The sequence below is a fragment of the Colletotrichum graminicola genome (assembly GCF_000149035.1).
Source record: "Colletotrichum graminicola M1.001 genomic scaffold supercont1.26, whole genome shotgun sequence".
Lineage (NCBI taxonomy): Eukaryota > Fungi > Ascomycota > Sordariomycetes > Glomerellales > Glomerellaceae > Colletotrichum > Colletotrichum graminicola.
In genome coordinates this window covers 488,744-505,478 of record NW_007361030.1, presented here as the reverse complement: position 1 = coordinate 505,478, position 16,735 = coordinate 488,744, and the positions used below count along the sequence as shown (strand labels likewise).

At 56.5% G+C, this 16,735-nt stretch overlaps 4 protein-coding genes across 4 annotated transcripts; 2 read left to right on the top strand and 2 right to left on the bottom strand.

Annotated features, from left to right (window-relative positions):
- Nucleotides 1-1,240: 1,240 nt before the first annotated feature.
- Nucleotides 1,241-2,581, bottom strand: GLRG_06947 (uncharacterized protein; the record flags this gene model as incomplete). The annotated part of the gene is made up of 1 exon (XM_008097487.1): nt 1,241-2,581. The coding sequence occupies one exon, from the start codon at nt 2,579-2,581 to the stop codon at nt 1,241-1,243; it is 1,341 nt and encodes a 446-aa protein (XP_008095678.1).
- A 1,925-nt stretch (nt 2,582-4,506) lies between these two features.
- Nucleotides 4,507-10,070, top strand: GLRG_06946 (urea carboxylase; the record flags this gene model as incomplete). Its single annotated transcript, XM_008097486.1, has 2 exons — nt 4,507-4,510; nt 4,603-10,070. The coding sequence occupies 2 exons, from the start codon at nt 4,507-4,509 to the stop codon at nt 10,068-10,070; spliced, it is 5,472 nt and encodes a 1,823-aa protein (XP_008095677.1).
- A 418-nt stretch (nt 10,071-10,488) lies between these two features.
- GLRG_06945 (fungal specific transcription factor domain-containing protein) lies at nt 10,489-12,808 on the bottom strand (the record flags this gene model as incomplete). Its single annotated transcript, XM_008097485.1, has 3 exons — nt 10,489-10,904; nt 10,967-12,099; nt 12,360-12,808. 3 exons carry the CDS (start codon nt 12,806-12,808, stop codon nt 10,489-10,491), a joined length of 1,998 nt encoding a protein of 665 aa, XP_008095676.1.
- A 1,284-nt stretch (nt 12,809-14,092) lies between these two features.
- Nucleotides 14,093-15,997, top strand: GLRG_06944 (transmembrane amino acid transporter; the record flags this gene model as incomplete). The annotated part of the gene is made up of 4 exons (XM_008097484.1): nt 14,093-15,037; nt 15,095-15,257; nt 15,332-15,904; nt 15,969-15,997. The coding sequence occupies 4 exons, from the start codon at nt 14,093-14,095 to the stop codon at nt 15,995-15,997; spliced, it is 1,710 nt and encodes a 569-aa protein (XP_008095675.1).
- Between the last annotated feature and the right edge of the window lie 738 nt (nt 15,998-16,735).

Genomic DNA, 16,735 nt, shown 5'->3' with positions numbered 1-16,735 from the left:
GGCCGCACAGGTATACAACACAGAACTGTGGCTGGACTACTAGGTACGTGCTAACTGGCTGCGACGGAATTGCTGTGCGTGGCGTTTTGTAGGAAAAGACAAGAGGTCGACATTCCCGCTACCCTTCCAGCCTGTATACCTATTTCCCCCCCTCTTCGATGGGCTGTGTGACAACGATGCGACGAGCTGTGGCCGATCTGCGGTAGGGATCGCTACGTGTTTGCGTAAATGGCTGCGGAAAGACATTGGCTCTGGCCGCGTGTTAATTGGAGTTCATTGGTGTTCACTGCTTTCGCTAGCGTGGCTCCCTCGGGTTATCGCTTCTTGGCTCCGGGTCTAGGTTCTGCCTCTTGTTTTTTGTCGAGCTTGGCAACAGTTGGCTAAGTAAGTCGGAGAGATCAAGGGGTGTTCAATTGGATCGTTTGCTCCGGTCATTGACGGCTGGTTTGTGGGAATACATCTAATGGTAATCAGTGGCTCGGCGCATACAGTGAATGCTTCCCTGATGGGATGGGGAACCAGAAATAAAAACCACGGACCCATGTGAGCGATTCGGTTGAATCATCGTGGATGCAGTTCAGGGTCTAAAAAAATCTCAGCCCCCTCGTCTGCCCAGGTGTACGTACGTGTACTAATTTTATGTTGAGGTCAGTCTGTTGTAAGCTTTCCCGTGCGGCTCGTGGACATGGATATGGACATGGGTGCCGCCGTTCCGAGACGACGATTGCGTTTGCAGGGCTTGTGGCGCAAAAATACCACAACCGCTTACGCAAGCCAAGGTTCTCGTCAGTCCACTCTCCATCTTGTCTCCGCTTCTGACAATAAGGTGGGTGTTTCCAAATGCCGGACGGGCTTACCTCATCATGCGGTTCTGGTGCAAATCCATTGGCCGGTTTGTACTTCATACTGGTTTGATTGGCACCTTGCCGGCCAAGTTCGCTGCCCAAACATCCGCCCTCAGCCCGGGCAGGGTCTTGGCGGAGACCATTGAATCCCTATTCCCTCGCCATTCCCTAGATCCAATGCGCCTTGAGAAATCACAAAGCCATTCATCATAGGTATGAACAAGGGAGGGCATGGTCATATTGCTTCGTGTTATCGTTAGCTTAAAATGATTACTAGTACATATCCTACACCCGCAAATTCACGTTTATCGACGATTCGAAGCACCACCCAATGCAATGCCCAAGCGCTTTCAAACCCAAGCAAATTAGATAACATCCAGTTCACCACCACCGCGTTAACGGACCGCCATATCTGAAGGTATGGGCGTGTCCCGTCTGCTACCGGTCTCCGGGTTAAACAGGTCCGCTGATCCAAGCCGGTCGCTCTGTGACACGAGGCGCTTGGGCACCGTCGGCGTCGTTAGTTCAAGATCCATATCCCCCGGCGTGAGGCCCTGATCGCGCGAGACGCTGCTCGTGCCTGACATGTCAACGTCGCCGCCGGCCTCCTCAAACGTCTCGATGCTAGGCGTCGGGAGATCTCCGCAGGCCTGCACCGCCACCGCCGGCGCCGTATGCCTCTTTTGGGCAGGCTCTGATATTTGTCCCGCCGCTTCGGCCGCCCGCAACGCCGCCACTGCCCCGCCTAGGTTCTCCTCATCCTCCTCTTGATTGCCTATGGTCCAGACCCAGCAGCGCTTCTTCTCCTTCCGCTTCCGCTTCCTAATCCCGCCCGAAGGGCTTGCCGTCGGCGAGCTGGCTGCCATCCCAGCCATTCGCCGCCTCATCTCCTCAAATGGCCCCGGGGTCATGCCGCCGTCGCGCGTTTCGTCGCACGTGAAAGCCATGGCAAGGTCGAGGACGTTGTTTGGTTCCTGGGCCGGGGTCGGTGACGCCGGTGACACATCTTCGGCGAGCAAGTCAATATGAGACTTGGTGTATGTTTCCGTGATGATGGTTTGCTCGATCGGGCTGTTGTAAGCGACCCGGCGGGCTGCCTTTTCCTGCAGGCGCAGCGATTGGCGCCGCGGTGATATGGGCGTCTTCGCACTCGGAGGAGGAAGAGGCGAGTTGCGAAGGATACTGTGAAGGGAGCGAGGGTGAGTGTATGGCGGCTTCGAGCCCGACAGGCAAAGGTTGTTGCGTTTCCGTTGGGAACGCGGCTCTGGCGGGTTAGTGACTCCGATTGCCGTCAAAGGGGTCCTTGTGTCGATTGGAGAGAAGCCAAACATCTGAGGGCCGCTCGAATCCATGGGACCGGCCGACAGGGGCGGGGTTGCGGTCATGGTACTCGGAAAGGTCATCTCCATCGATACACCGGGAGAAATGGGATGTGCGGTCAACGGTGTCTCGGGATATGAGACGGCATACGGTGTATGGATACGTAGCTGGGGAGGCTTCGGGCCCGTCTTCAAGCGCGAAGGTTGTTGTTGCGAAGTGTCGATGGCAGTCAGCGGCTCGGACGTTGACCTCTCAATGGCGGTTACATAGACATTGGACAGAGTGTTGAAAGCTGTCGGATCCCTGGGGTCGACGGCAGACAGTGAGTTTTTAACCCTTGTGTGAGGGGCCGGCGACGTCTTGATGGACAAGGACAACTTGGGCCTCTTCGAGGCGGACCCGGTCTGAGTAGCCATGTCGACCACGTGAGGTATTGCTCAAGCAAAGATGGAGTGTATGAGACAACGGAGCGTCACAGCCTTGACGGCCAGCAGTCCGGTTGGTACAAGGATCAAACAACGGCCTCGGCCTCCCGGGAAACTGGAATCGCCAGAATGAAAACAACCGGTCCCAAGAAAAGAGGGGGAAACAGTAGCAATAGGATATGTTTGGGAAAGAAGGGAACTGCGGCTATATAGAGTAGGAAGCGGCGCTTCGTTGGAACTGTGACTCTCGTTTGGGGTTCGTCCACAACGGCGGCGGGCGTCGAGAGAAGCGCCACTAAGCAGACATATATACCTATGCAATGCAGTGTGACTTGTGAAGACACAATAGACGCGATTGATGCAGGATGACACCCCCTCGTCTCAGGCAGCTCCAGTTCTGGTTGGCTATTTTGGGCAGCAGGATGTGATGGGGAAGAGGCGCAAGCGCCGGCCTCCGAAGGGATCCCTGTCGGCTCGACTCGCATCCCTGCATGTTGGCCAATCAAGGCAGCGGGGGCGGTTGGCTGCTTGCTCGAGGCGGCGTCTACTACTATATGGTTGGAGCGACTGGAGTCTTGTTGAAGGCTCTTGAGGAGGAGCCTTTACCATGTCCGGGCAGAAAGACGGTGAGAAAGGGACTGACTAGGTAAGCAGATGATACCTAGCTAGATAGCCCGAGGAAAACGGCGTATCGTTGTGGCATACACACCATGCGCGCACTTGTACGACCACGGCATGATTGGAAGGCGCACTTCATAACAGACGCAGCCAACATCATCCAGTCGCGTTGTCGCCCGCTCGTGTGAAGGTTTTCACGAGCGACTCAAGATCTCGTAAGAGATTTCCAAACCCCACACTCTTGAATCTTGGTATCGTCTTGGCAAACAATCGTGACATGAGAGACCGAAAAGTTGTGAAGGCGATTACGGCGACTCAGGTGCGCGGATAAGATCGGACGATGTCAGTAGTGTTTGAGCGAGAGGGGGGGAAAGGGCTGAGCTTTCGGAAGAAAGCGAATTTTCAGCCCATCTGGAGACTGGAATTAAACTACATACTACGTAGTACGTAGCAAGGTGGTTTAGGTAGCTGCTGACAACGTTTCCCCAGTGAAACCTACTTTAGAACAACAAAACGCTCTTCCCCCACTTTGATCTGTGTCGATACCTATTCGGAGATGTGACAGTCGGCTATTGCAGGCAGGATTCCGTGAACCTGGTGCTCAGTGCAGCTGCCGAGCCATGGCGGAAGTGCTTGATTAGGTAACTCGGTACCCAAAATTAGGTAATCCCCACGTTACAAGGGTCGAGCTTGACCAGCCGGTGCCGGCTGGTAGGTAGTTTGACATCAAGTATCGTCCCCAAAACCAACCTCACCCTCCCCCTCCCCCCCCCCCCCCCCCCGCCGGCGGCCCTACTGGATCTTCAAAGCCGCCGGGCTGGCCGAGGTCTACCCTTATTGCCAACATCCCCAGAAAGCCAATATTCCGGTTGGTATCCACCCTTTTGACAGCATCTTGCTCAGGGGTCTGTGCTATCCGACGACTCGGCCGACTCGCCCATATCGCACCGCATCTGCACCTGCTCAGCGTCATTGCGATAAGCCCGCACCGCTCCCATCATTGGATCGGCCATCTTGACTACCTAGGTACTGCGGGCTAAACCAGTCTCAAAAGTCTTGTATGGATCGAACACAATAACGCCCGCCGGCAACTCACATGAGAGCCCGCAGGCTTTGCCGAACAGTACATACGGGGTGGACGGCGGCCACTCTCATGAACTTGCGCTTGCAGACCAGCCCCTTACCATAAATAGGGATCCGAGTCCAGTTCTACCAGTGCTATCCCTGAGACGAGCAGCGTTCGGCAAATAACTCGCAGTGTTGTTTAATTTACCCCGACACTTTTGGCATAGTACGTGATGGGTGCGTTGAACCCGCCCTGCAAACCTGTGCTTCCTGGCTGGGCCATACCAATCGCTAGAGGGGTATACTGACACGAACTCACCCTTCCACAGGCACCACTACTCAAGAAAATTTCCCTCTCACCATACCGGAATGGAGAGAGGCACAGGAGGCCGGGGGCGGCCTTGTCCGTCTTTTGTCGCTTCGTGAGTCTGAAGCGAGGTTGAACTCAAATGCGTGGATTGCCCTGGCCACCCAACTCCAGATCGAGCAGCAATGGGCTTACGCCGAATCCCTACGCATATCGGGTGCTTCACTGCCACTCTTCGGAGTTCCATTTGCGGCCAAGGACAACATCGACGTCGCCAGCTTCCCTACAACCGCTGCCTGTCCCAGCTTTGCAACTGGGCCTGTGGACAGGGATGCCACCATCATCGCCCGCCTCAAGGCAGCCGGTGCCATTGTGCTTGGCAAGACCAACCTTGACCAATTCGCCACGGGCCTTGTGGGTACGAGGTCGCCGTATGGTCCAGTGGCCAACTCCTTTGACCCCACGAGGGTCAGTGGTGGTTCAAGTTCTGGAAGCTCCGTGGTCGTTGCAAGGGGCGCCGTTCCCTTCTCCCTGGGTACCGACACCGCTGGCAGCGGTCGCGTGCCTGCCGGGCTGAACAACCTGTTAGGATTGAAGCCTACAAGAGGGGCCCTCAGTACAACCAGAGTGCTGCCGGCTTGTCGCAGTCTGGACTGCGTCTCCATCTTCGCTCTCACAGTCGACGACGCTGAGGCAGTCTTGGCCGCAGCCGAGGGCTTCGACCCGGAAGACTCCTTCTCTAGAGCTCGTCCTGACACGCCTAGTATAGTCAAGGGCCATCGCATGGCAATCTGCGACAGCCCTCCATGGTTCGGTAAGGCGGAGCAAGCGGCAGCCTATGCGCAGGCTCTGGTCAAGGCAGAGAACATCGGGTGGACCCTTGAGCCAAAGGATTTCTCCCCACTCTTCAAGCTCGCCAGCCTGCTTTATGAGGGTCCTTGGGTGGCTGAGCGTTACGCTGCTATCAGGGACTTCATAGAGAAACACGAAGACAAGATGGACCCAACTGTGCGAGAAATCATCCTCAAAGCCAAGGGCTTCAATGCGGCGGATCTCTTCGCGTCCGAATATCTTCGCCAGGACCTTACCCGTGAGATCCAAGACAATTTCGGCCACTTTGACGCTATCCTCGTTCCTACCACTCCCACCTTCCCTACGATCGAGGATCTCGCTCGTGAGCCGATCAAGGAGAATGCCTACCTTGGCACTTACACCAACTTCGTCAACTTTATGGACTGGACCGCCCTGGCGATTCCTGCTGGCTTCAGGTCGGATGGACTGCCGTTCAGTATCACGCTGATCTCATCGACCTGGGATGAACCCAAGCTGCTCGCTATGGCCCGAGAATGGCTCTCTACCGAGCCCCGACCATTAGGCGCAACCAAGGTGGAAACGCTTGAAGCACGCAACTCTGTCGCTATCGTCGGGAGCGAGCCGAAGACGACTCGTCTTGTGGTGGTAGGTGCTCATCTGACGGGGTTCCCTCTGAACAAAGACCTGACGTCTCGTGGAGGAAAACTAGAAACAGCCACGACGACCTCCCCAAACTACAAGTTATATTCTCTCAGCTCCAGTGGTTCAGTGAAGAAGCCAGGGTTAAAGCGCGTCCTAAATGGCGGAAGTGCTATTCAGGTCGAAGTCTGGAACCTGCCTATAGCGGAGTTGGGCGGCTTTTTGAGCACAGTTTCCTCGCCTCTCGGAATTGGCTCCGTTGAGCTTGCGGACGGAAGCTGGGCTCTCGGGTTCATATGTGAGCCTTACGGACTCGACGATGCTACCGACATCACATTGTTCGGAGGCTGGCGTACATTTATCACATCACTCACTTCTGGAGCCCCTCTTCCAGAATCTAAATCGACAGTCAGTGCCATCAAGTCTGTTCTCATTGCGAACCGTGGAGAGATTGCTGTTCGTATCATCAAAACCTTGCACTCACTGGGACTGAAAGCCATCTCAATCTACGCTGCTTCCGATTCTCGCTCGCCCCATGTTCGCAAAGCCGACATCTCGCTTCCCCTCGAAGGCAAATCGGTCTCGGAAACTTACCTCAACGGTGTGCAGATCATCGCGCTCGCGAAGTGTGCCGGTGCAGACGCCATCATTCCAGGTTACGGTTTCTTGGCCGAGAATGCTGATTTTGCCTCTGCAGTAGAGGCAGAGGGCATGATCTGGATCGGGCCAACAGCAGACCAGATGAGACAACTTGGGCTGAAGCACCTTGCTCGTGATGTAGCCGTTGGAGCTGGGGTCCCTGTTGTTCCGGGCAGTAAACAACTACTCAAGAGTGCAGAAGAGGCTGTCGCCGAGGCAGAGCGCATCCAGTATCCTGTGATGCTGAAAAGCACTGCCGGCGGTGGCGGGATTGGTCTGGAGCGCTGCAATGATTCTGCTTCGCTCGTCGAGGCATTCGACAGTGTCCAGAGATTGGCGCAGGCTAATTTTGGCGATGCTGGTGTCTTTGTGGAGCACTTCATCGAGAACGCCCGTCACATCGAGGTGCAAGTCATTGGTGACGGATGTGGCAACGTCACGTCGGCAGGCGAGCGAGACTGCTCCTTGCAAAGACGGAACCAAAAAGTCATCGAGGAGAGTCCTGCCACATTCGTACCACCAGATGTTCGAAGTAGGATGCGCCAAGCCGCTGTGGATCTTGCCTCTGCTGTCAAATACCGCAACGTCGGCACCGTTGAATTTATCTACGACGTCGACACCTCGGAGTTTTACTTCCTCGAAGTCAACACCCGACTGCAAGTTGAGCACCCGGTGACGGAGTCTGTGACTGGCCTGGACTTGGTTGAATGCATGATTCGCGTCGCGTCTGGCAACAGTAAGGACATTTTCGCCGACAACCCAAGAGGCTTTGAGATGAGGGGCAGCTCCATTGAGGTACGCATCTACGCAGAAAGCCCGCTTCAAAACTTTCGTCCCTCTCCCGGCCATCTTCTGGATGTATCGTTCCCAGAAGGCGTACGTGTCGATGCTTGGGTTATGGCCGGTATGGAGATGTCATCGTCCTACGATCCGCTTGTAGCCAAAATCATTGCCACGGGCGAAAATCGAGCGGCGGCGGTTGCGAAGCTGGCTGATGCCCTGGAGCAAACGGTGATAACGGGCGTTGAGACGAACTTGGAATACGCCCGCTGCATTGTCGCATCGGATATGTTCAGATTCGGGGCTTTCACCACGAACTCGCTCGACAGCTTCCCGTTCGATGCGCCCATCCTCGAAGTCGTTGACCCAGGCACTCTCACTACTGTTCAAGATTACCCAGGCCGCAAGGGGCTATGGCACGTTGGCGTTCCGCCATCGGGACCCTTCGATAACTATTCTTTCAGGCTTGCCAACAGATTAGTTGGCAACGACTCCCGCGCCGCTGGCCTCGAGTGCACTATCCACGGACCCAACCTTCTCTTCCACTGCGATGCTGTTGTAGCTGTCACAGGGGCCTTCGTCGAAGTCAGGCTTGAAAATGCCTTTGTTCAGCCGAACACATGCATCGCTGTCCGGAAGGGACAGAGGCTCTCGATTGGTACCGCAACATCCGGGCATCGTAGCTACATTGCCATCCGCGGGGGCATTGCCGTTCCCCAGGTCTTCAACTCGCGCTCCACCTTTGCCCTGGGTAAAATCGGCGGTCACAATGGACGAAGCTTGAGATCCGGTGACCTCATATCATTAGGCCGCATGGCCGCTACATTTCCATCGGTTGCTTCTGGGCCCTCCATACCCCTCCCAGCCGACCCAAACAATGCCTACTGGTCTATCGGTGTCGTCCCTGGACAACACTCCGCACCTGAGCACTTCACCGAGCATGGCTTCAACACACTCTTTGATGGTGAGTGGACAGTTCACTACAACAGCAACCGCATCGGCATCCGGCTCGACGGTCCCAAGCCACAGTGGGCCCGGCAAACGGGCGGCGAAGCAGGCTTGCACCCGTCCAACATCCATGATAGCCCCTACTCCGTTGGCAGTGTCAGCTTTACTGGTGATGAAGCCGTCATCCTTACCTGCGACGGACCCAGTCTCGGCGGCTTTGTCGTCTTCTGCGTTGTAGCTTCAGCCGAAATGTGGAAACTCGGCCAACTCCGCCCAGGTGACAAGGTGAAACTCCAGCCCATCACCGTTGACGATGCTTTGTTTCTTGAATCCGCCCTTGAGAAGTCCATCGCCGACCTTACACCCCTGGCGGTGGACGTGACTCCCCTTGCAAGCAACCCAACAACACCAGACCTGAACCCCCTCCTCGGTGACATCGGCAGCGCAGGCCGGCGCATCACCGTCCGTCAGGCCGGCGACAACGCCATGCTCCTCGAGTTCGGCACCGAAGACGTCTTCTCGCTTCGCCAGAGTTTCCAGATCTTCTCCTTTATCGCCCGCCATAAGACACACCCCATCCCAGGCGTTCTCGAGCTCTCCCCTGGGGTTCGCACATTACATGTGCAATATATATCTAAAGCCCTGCCCGCGACGATTCTCTCCGCCCTCCGCGCGCATGAGGCCTCCCTAGGCGACGCGGTCCCCTCCTCCATCTCCTCTCGTACATTACACCTGCCTCTAGCTTTCGACGACTCCGTCTCCCGCGCCGCTGTAGCCCGCTATGTGGCCACCATTCGTGCAACGGCGCCTTGGCTCCCGAGTAACGTCGACTTTCTCCAGCACCTCAACGCCCTAGACTCACCCGCAGGCGTCGAGCGCATCTTCCTCGACGCCACTTTTCTAGTGCTGGGCCTCGGCGACGTCTTCCTCGGCTCCCCCTGCGCCGTGCCCCTGGACCCTCGCCACCGCCTGTTCGGGACAAAGTACAATCCCTCTCGCTCTTTCACACCGCGCTCAGCTGTTGGAATTGGCGGGCAGTACATGTGCATTTACGGCATGGATTCGCCTGGCGGGTACCAGCTCGTGGGGCGCACGGTGCCCATCTGGGACGACGTCACCGCCTCCGCTGTTGTGTCACGGGGTGACTCCAAGCCCTGGCTGTTCCGCCTCTTTGACAGGATATCCTTCTACCCCGTCCCGGAAGCTGAACTTGACGCTGCCATCGCCCAGGATCAGATAGCGGACCTCATCAAAGTCGAAGAGGGCAGCCTCGACCTCGAGGCATACGAATCCTGGCTGGAGGCCAACAAAGCCGACATCGAGGCCACCCGCAATCTCCGTGCGGAAGCGATCCGCAGCGCGCCCTTTATGGAGGAGTTGCTCCAGCCTTATAACCCGCCTGAGGCCGAGAGGCGCGGCGTCTTTGGGGAGGAAGGCCAGGTCGACGTGCCGGGCGAGAGGGTCAAGGCTCAAATGCCGGGCCGGTGCTGGAAGTGCGACGTCAAGGCCGGGGACGAGGTACAGGTCGGCGACGCGCTGGTGTGGATCGAATCGAACAAGATGGAGGTCAAGATTGGGAGTCCGGTCAAGGGTAGAGTCGCTAAGATGCTGGTTGCGGAGGGTGACATTGTTGAGCCGTACGACGACTTGCTCATTGTTGTGACGCAGTGAGGGTAGATGAAGAGCTTGGCTTTCTTGTTTTGTCTTGCCTTTGCACGAGCCTTGATGACATATAAATCGGTTTTCTTTATTTAAAGAGTTGGATCAGACTAGAGGCACTCCACACCGTTGTTTAGATAGATTTGGATTCCTGTAGCGCTCAAAAGAGCTTCTGCCAGCTTCATAAGATAGATAACACGGTGTAAATAGTAAAGCTCCGTCCGCCTCTCATCCAAGGTAGTGTGTACGGGTATCCCAGAAACTAAAACAAAATTCGAAAAGTTTGCCGCATAAACGAAGCCCACCCAACTTTCCCCAGACAGAAAGAGAGAAAAAAAGAAAAAAACCGTGTACATTTTTATTCCACATGGCATCATGACCGCAACCCTGGGCGGTTCCCTGGGGGCAGTGACGGACGGCCTCTCGAACCTTACATCTTGACCTCGGCGGCAGCCCTCACGGCGTCCAGCCCGCTGACGTCTGACTCGAGCATTCGCAGCGCCTCCCTCACAAAAGGCGCCGCCTGCGCGCGCACCCTCAGGCTCCAGAGGTACTCCTCGACGCGGTCGGCGTAGTACATGGCCTCGGCGTCGTCGTCCGAGGTGGCCCATAGGAGGCCCGCGAACGAGCCGATGCCGGCAAGCTGGGCCGGGGCGGCGAAACCCCAGAAGGACTGGATGTGCTCCATCTGCAGGTTGGCAATGATGCTTGAGGCGGAGGCCAGGCGGGCGCGGGCGCCCGCGCGGATGGCGGCGCGGAGCTCCGGCGGCGCGCTGGAGGAGATGTTGCGAACCAGGGAGCGGTGGAGGGCCAGGTCTATGGAGATGTAGGCGAGGTGGAGGGAGCCTGGGAGTGTTAGTGGTTTGCAATGCAGAGTGTTGGAGAGGGAGGAAATGGGGGATGACTACCGTTTGCTGAGAGCTTCTTGAGACGCGTCTCTTGCAGCTGTAGGGCTTCCGGGAGTTTGGCGTACCACTCCCGCAGCATCATCACGATGGGCTTGGCGAGCTCGGCGACGCCTACGGTGCCGATCTGGTCGAGGGTGCCGCCGCGACGGGTAGCCTTGGCCGTGTAAAACGTGCTGAGCACGTCGCTGAGTATGAGAGACAGCTCGATCTGGCGCAGGAACAGTTCGCGACCGACAACGACCTCAGCGCTGCCCTCCGGGTCGTGCTCCTCGTCCGCGGCGTTCTCGGGGAAGTCCTCGACGCAGCATGGCCGGACGTCCCAGTCCTCGTCGAGACGTATGTGCGACGGCCGGCCATGGACGAGAGCTCCCCACTTGTCCTGCATGAAAAGCGCCCAGGCGAGACGGCGGCGGAGGCCTTTTTCCCAGTCCGGGATCGCCCAGTCGCTGCAGTCCACGTGAATGCCGAGGCCCTGTGCCAGGGCGATGAGCTGCGCGATGAAGGTCCAGGTATTGTTCCGGAAGCGCTGCTGGATAAGCAGGCCCGCCTGGAGGGTCGAGATCTTGGGCCGCTTCATATCATCACTCATGGTGCGAAGGGCCAGGGCCTCCAAGGCGGCCTGGTCGGGCTGCCACGAGGAGGTTGCCAGGGTGCGGTCGTAGAGAGACCAGTCTAGGGCCAGGAGGTAGACGGCGGCCAGCAGTGGCGGGGAGAACTCATGGTAGGAGCGGGCGTACTTCTCGAGGAAGACTTTTTTGTGGAGGACTGGGAAGCTGGGGTGAACGATGCGGAAGTAAAGGTTCACAAGTGTCGAGCCGAGGGGGTGAACGACCTTTTCTATGGCGTCGAGGTCGGCTATTCTCTGAGGTTCTGAAGAAGTTTCTCGGTCGCGGTGGATGAGAAAGACAGTTGATTCATCAAGGCGGCGGACGGACCTGACGGCCGGGTCATGAGGCCGGTGTAAGTCCAGCAGGGAGGGCTCCCGGTGATTTGTGTTGCCAACGTACTCGGAATGAGTCTTAAGATGCAGACCAAGAGTGCCGTCGAGCAGGGAGGGCTGGTTAAAGGTTGCGGCGTGTTCCGAGCCGGCGAGGGAAGGCGAAAGGGCCTCTAGTAACTCGGGAGAGGGGTGCCTATGCGTACGAGCAGATCTGTCAGACCAGGGATATCATTAAATGGAGGGAATGAACCAATGATAAGGAGATGTGTAGATGGAGGAGGGCAAGGTCGTCTAGGGCCGGAGCGACCAGCACATTGGCTTCGACCAATAGGAAAAGCGAGAACGTATAAAGAAGGAAGGACATGGTGCGCCAGTACAGTTGACTGAAGTCAGCCACAGATTTTCATTCATGTAGAGGCGTATGCCGCGATAAGGAACTGTCATCACACTTACGTTATCTCTTCCTGAGGGTCCAGCGGGACGGGAGCGGGTGGAGGACCCGCGGGCGCTGCGGGCGCTGAGACGGAACCATTGGTGGACGGGCGCTGTTCCGGGGGATCGGTAGCCTTCCGGCGTTTGCGCGGGAGCGGACCGCGAAGGTACGTGCACGGTTGTCGATGGAATGAACACATGACACATTTGTCGAGGCCCTCCTCGCGGACGCATCGCGTCTTGCGCTGGCGGCAGATGTCGCAGGGGCGGCTTTGGGCGGCTCCTGTCGTGGAGGCAGCTACTGCGGCGGCGGCGGCGGCGGCTGCTGTTGCTGCTGATGACTGCCCCGAGGCCGCCGAGGGATGTGACTCGAACGAAGGGATATGAGCCGACGACGAGAGCGCCTGTATAGTCGCCGGGTCGATGCCGGCGGAGACGGGGATGCCGCATGGCGCCGGCGTGGTGTCCATGTCTATAGCGGGCGGGCGGAACCAGGCGACAACCGAGCTCGGCGCCGGGGGGAGCGTAGGGGGGCGGGTGACGAAAGACAAGAGCGAGTGAACGGTTACAAATTGGTATCTCAGAATACCGTAGGTACCTAGGTTGGTACGTGTGTATGAAACGAGATGGGCCCCGGGTGAGTGAATGGGATTAGGCGCGAGCTTGGCTGCCGGGGTCACGTAGAAGCAGTAAGACACGCAAAGATAGATATGTGTGTGCAAGTGTGTGTATAGTGCAAAAAAGAAAGTAAGAGGAATTGGTTTCCCCGCCTCGCTGATTTTCGTGAACTCGGTTAGGATGTGAGGGACAGACAGACTCTCCTCCCTTGCATATCGAAACAAATGTTAGGGTGATGGAGGGGCTACGGCAGCCATGAGACTGACTGGCCGATCAAGACTTGAGCTGAGCTGAGCTGCAAGTGGGCGTCATGTCATCCACGACCCTTGACAGCCTGTCGGTACGATAACTTGGGCCCGAGCGAGTGGTTGTCTTCAAACCTCAGCGGGCGTCCAATCGATTTTAGTCGGCAACACGCAGGCAATGTCTCAGCTGTAGGCAATAAATAGGTAGTCAGCCTGACCGAGCACTTATACAGGCGCAGTGTCTTACCCTGGACGTCTTTCGGCGGCTCAAGGGCACGTTGCAAAGGCTCTTGTCGTCTGACTGCGCTGCGAGCTGCGTGCTGCCCGTTATTGTTATCGCAGAGTTGGGTGGGAATATTTTTCATCGATAAGTCGCCCGCTGGCCGTGAATCCGCCCGATTTTCTGTGTGGAAGACCCAGGTGAAAAAGAAAAAAAGAAAACAGGTAGGGAGGGGAGCAGAAAAGGCCTAGTCGGGTACTGAAAGTAGCCAAATGTACCGTTCCACGTTGATATCACCAACTGATACATTCCAGTACATGACCACCCCCATTAAACGGTGCACGCATCCCTGTCTAAGGCGCTTCGGTATGTTGATCCCGGTCCCCTAACTTTCTGAGAGAGAGAGTAAGAGAGACGGTACGTACCCTCATCTGAGGTCAGCTAAGCTCCAGCTTGCAACGTCGACAGAACGAAACCGACAGTTAAACGCTCCTGCCATTACGAACACAGAAATAGTCAGTCGCACATTTGAGTTCCTCCTCTACCACGATCGAACCTAGACGACGACGAACGACGACCTTCAACAATTACGAAGCCTCGCCCGTCCAACCATCCCGTCGTCCTCCCCCCAGACCCCCTTTTGCCGGAAAATGACATCGCAATAACTTACAATGGCCAAGGCCCCAACTCATGGAGCCAACCGTAACGACTCCCACCACCCAGAAGCTGCTTCTGGACCAAGCCAAGAGGACAGAAGACTCCTCTCTGACGACCCCCTCGCCCACGATGAACCCCACGACGGCAGCGTCGCCAGCGGCGGCGGCGGCGGGTACTTTGTGACGAAGCATGCGACATCCCTCCGCTCGCCCGGAACGCCACGGACCCCGAACCGCGTCCGCTTCAACCCAATACCCTCCATTTTCGAACCGCCACCGCCGCGCGCCTCCATGACGAGGAGCAATGGCTCCGCTCGCCACAGCCGCGACAGTTTTGACGTCGACGACGAGCTCTTTCAGCACGCACCCAGCGGCGACGACCACGACGAGCACCACCGCCTGCCCCTGCTGACCGACATAGAGGCTCCCTCGGTCGCTCTCGCCAACAGTCCCTGGGGCGCCGGCGGCGAAGACGTACAGGAGTGGGCTGAGCAGGAGCGCGCACGACCCAAGTCAGGTCTGCGCATGGCTTTTATGAACATGGCCAATTCTATCATTGGCGCTGGCATCATCGGCCAGCCCTACGCCTTCAAGCAGGCGGGACTGCTGGCCGGTACCATCCTGCTGGTCGTCCTCACAATTGTCGTCGACTGGACCATCTGCCTGATTGTCATTAACAGCAAGCTTTCCGGGAGCAACAGTTTCCAGGGGACAGTGGAACACTGCTTCGGCAGGACTGGGCTCATCGCCATCTCCGTTGCGCAATGGGCGTTTGCATTCGGTGGCATGGTCGCCTTTGGAATCATCGTCGGCGACTCGATACCACCCGTTCTCATGGCCATCTGGCCCGATTTGAGGCAGATGCCGGTATTTGGCCTCTTGGCGAACCGGCAGGTCGTCATTGTGATTTTTGTCCTAGGCATTAGCTACCCGTTGACCTTGTACCGGGATATCGCAAAAGTGAGTAATATGGTATGCCAACGGTATATGGACCGAAAGCTAAAGAGACCTGTATAGCTGGCGAAAGCAAGCACGTTGGCTCTCATTAGCATGGGAGTCATCGTGACAACCGTCGTGGTTCAGGGAGCTCTTACTCCTAAGTCAGAGCGTGGTTCCTTCTCACCCGCCCTTTTGACTGTGAATACCGGCATCTTTGAAGCCATCGGAGTGATTTCTTTCGGTATATAAACTCCTCCCCTCCCCCCTCCCGATCCCCAGACTATCTCACCAAGAAGCTCCTCTGACACTCCTCAGCCTTCGTTTGCCACCACAATTCCCTTCTCATCTATGGCTCCCTCAAGACGCCGACGATCGACCGCTTTTCACGCGTCACGCATTACTCGACCGGCATCTCCATGGTTGCCTGCCTCTTGATGGCCCTGGCAGGGTTTCTAACCTTTGGTGATAAAACGCTCGGCAACGTTCTCAACAACTTCCCCTCGGACAATGTGATGGTCACCCTGGCCCGCCTGTGCTTTGGTCTGAACATGCTGACGACGCTTCCCCTCGAGGGATTCGTTTGCCGCGAAGTTATGTTCAACTACTTCTTCCCGGGCGAGCCTTTCAACATGAACCTCCACCTCATCTTTAGCTCTGCCCTCGTTGTTTCTGCCATGATCATTAGTCTTCTCACATGCGACGTCGGCGTCGTTTTTGAGCTCGTGGGTGCCACCTCGGCGTGTGCGATGGCATATATTCTCCCGCCGTTATGCTACATCAAGCTCACCACCAGGTCGTGGAAGACATACGTTGCCGCTGGCATCGTCGTTTTCGGCACCTTGGTCATGGTGATCAGTTTGGTACAAGCGATCGCCAAGATGATTCGCAGTAAGTCTACTCCCCTACGCCCGTTTCCAATCTGCACACCGTTTCGGTGCTAACTTGTACACAGACGATGGCGGACCGGCGCAGTGCATGTAACCGGATCGTACCTGTAAGAGTAAAAGGAGCTCCTCTGTTTTATTTTAGACATGGCAAGAGTAGGGAAATGACAGTCTTCTGATACAGACTGGGACAGGACGGTAGAAAGCTCAGAGAATTTATAAGCAATACTATGGGGAAGGGGGGAAGGGGGAAAGGGGGTGTGTGTTATTGTAACACCAAAAAGCAAGACTTTGTTATTGAAGAAGACGCAGAGGAAAGTCTAGAAACAACGCTCGTCACAAAAAAAAAAAAAAAACACCCACGCGTCTACTTGTTGGATTGCGGCGGCTCCGAGACACTTTGTGAGCGTAGACGTTGTACCAGCCGAGAGTTCATTCGCAGCAACTGTTTGTGGCTTGTTGTAATGTGGTTACTCTCCTTGACAGACGTTTGCACACCTGGAAAAGCAAACTCGGCCAGGGCAGTGACAGGGGCAGCGTGGTAGAGGACTTAACAACAAAGACAAAAGCAATAGGAAAAGCGTATCACAGGCTTTGCTTTTTGATCGAGTCTCCATCGTATTGCGACTAGGTTTGCCGTACGTGGCCTTAGTTTTTGCCAAAACATCAAGATCTGCCGAGGAGCAGAAACCGGCGAAGACTGCCTAATTAAATGAGAGGATCGGAAAGAAGCCGTGATTTGACCAGAAAGAATCAGACGCTTTTATTTACCATTACAATTTATATCTATATCTACAATGGCCGTGATGTAAGGGGCCGTCTGTGTCGGTCCCTG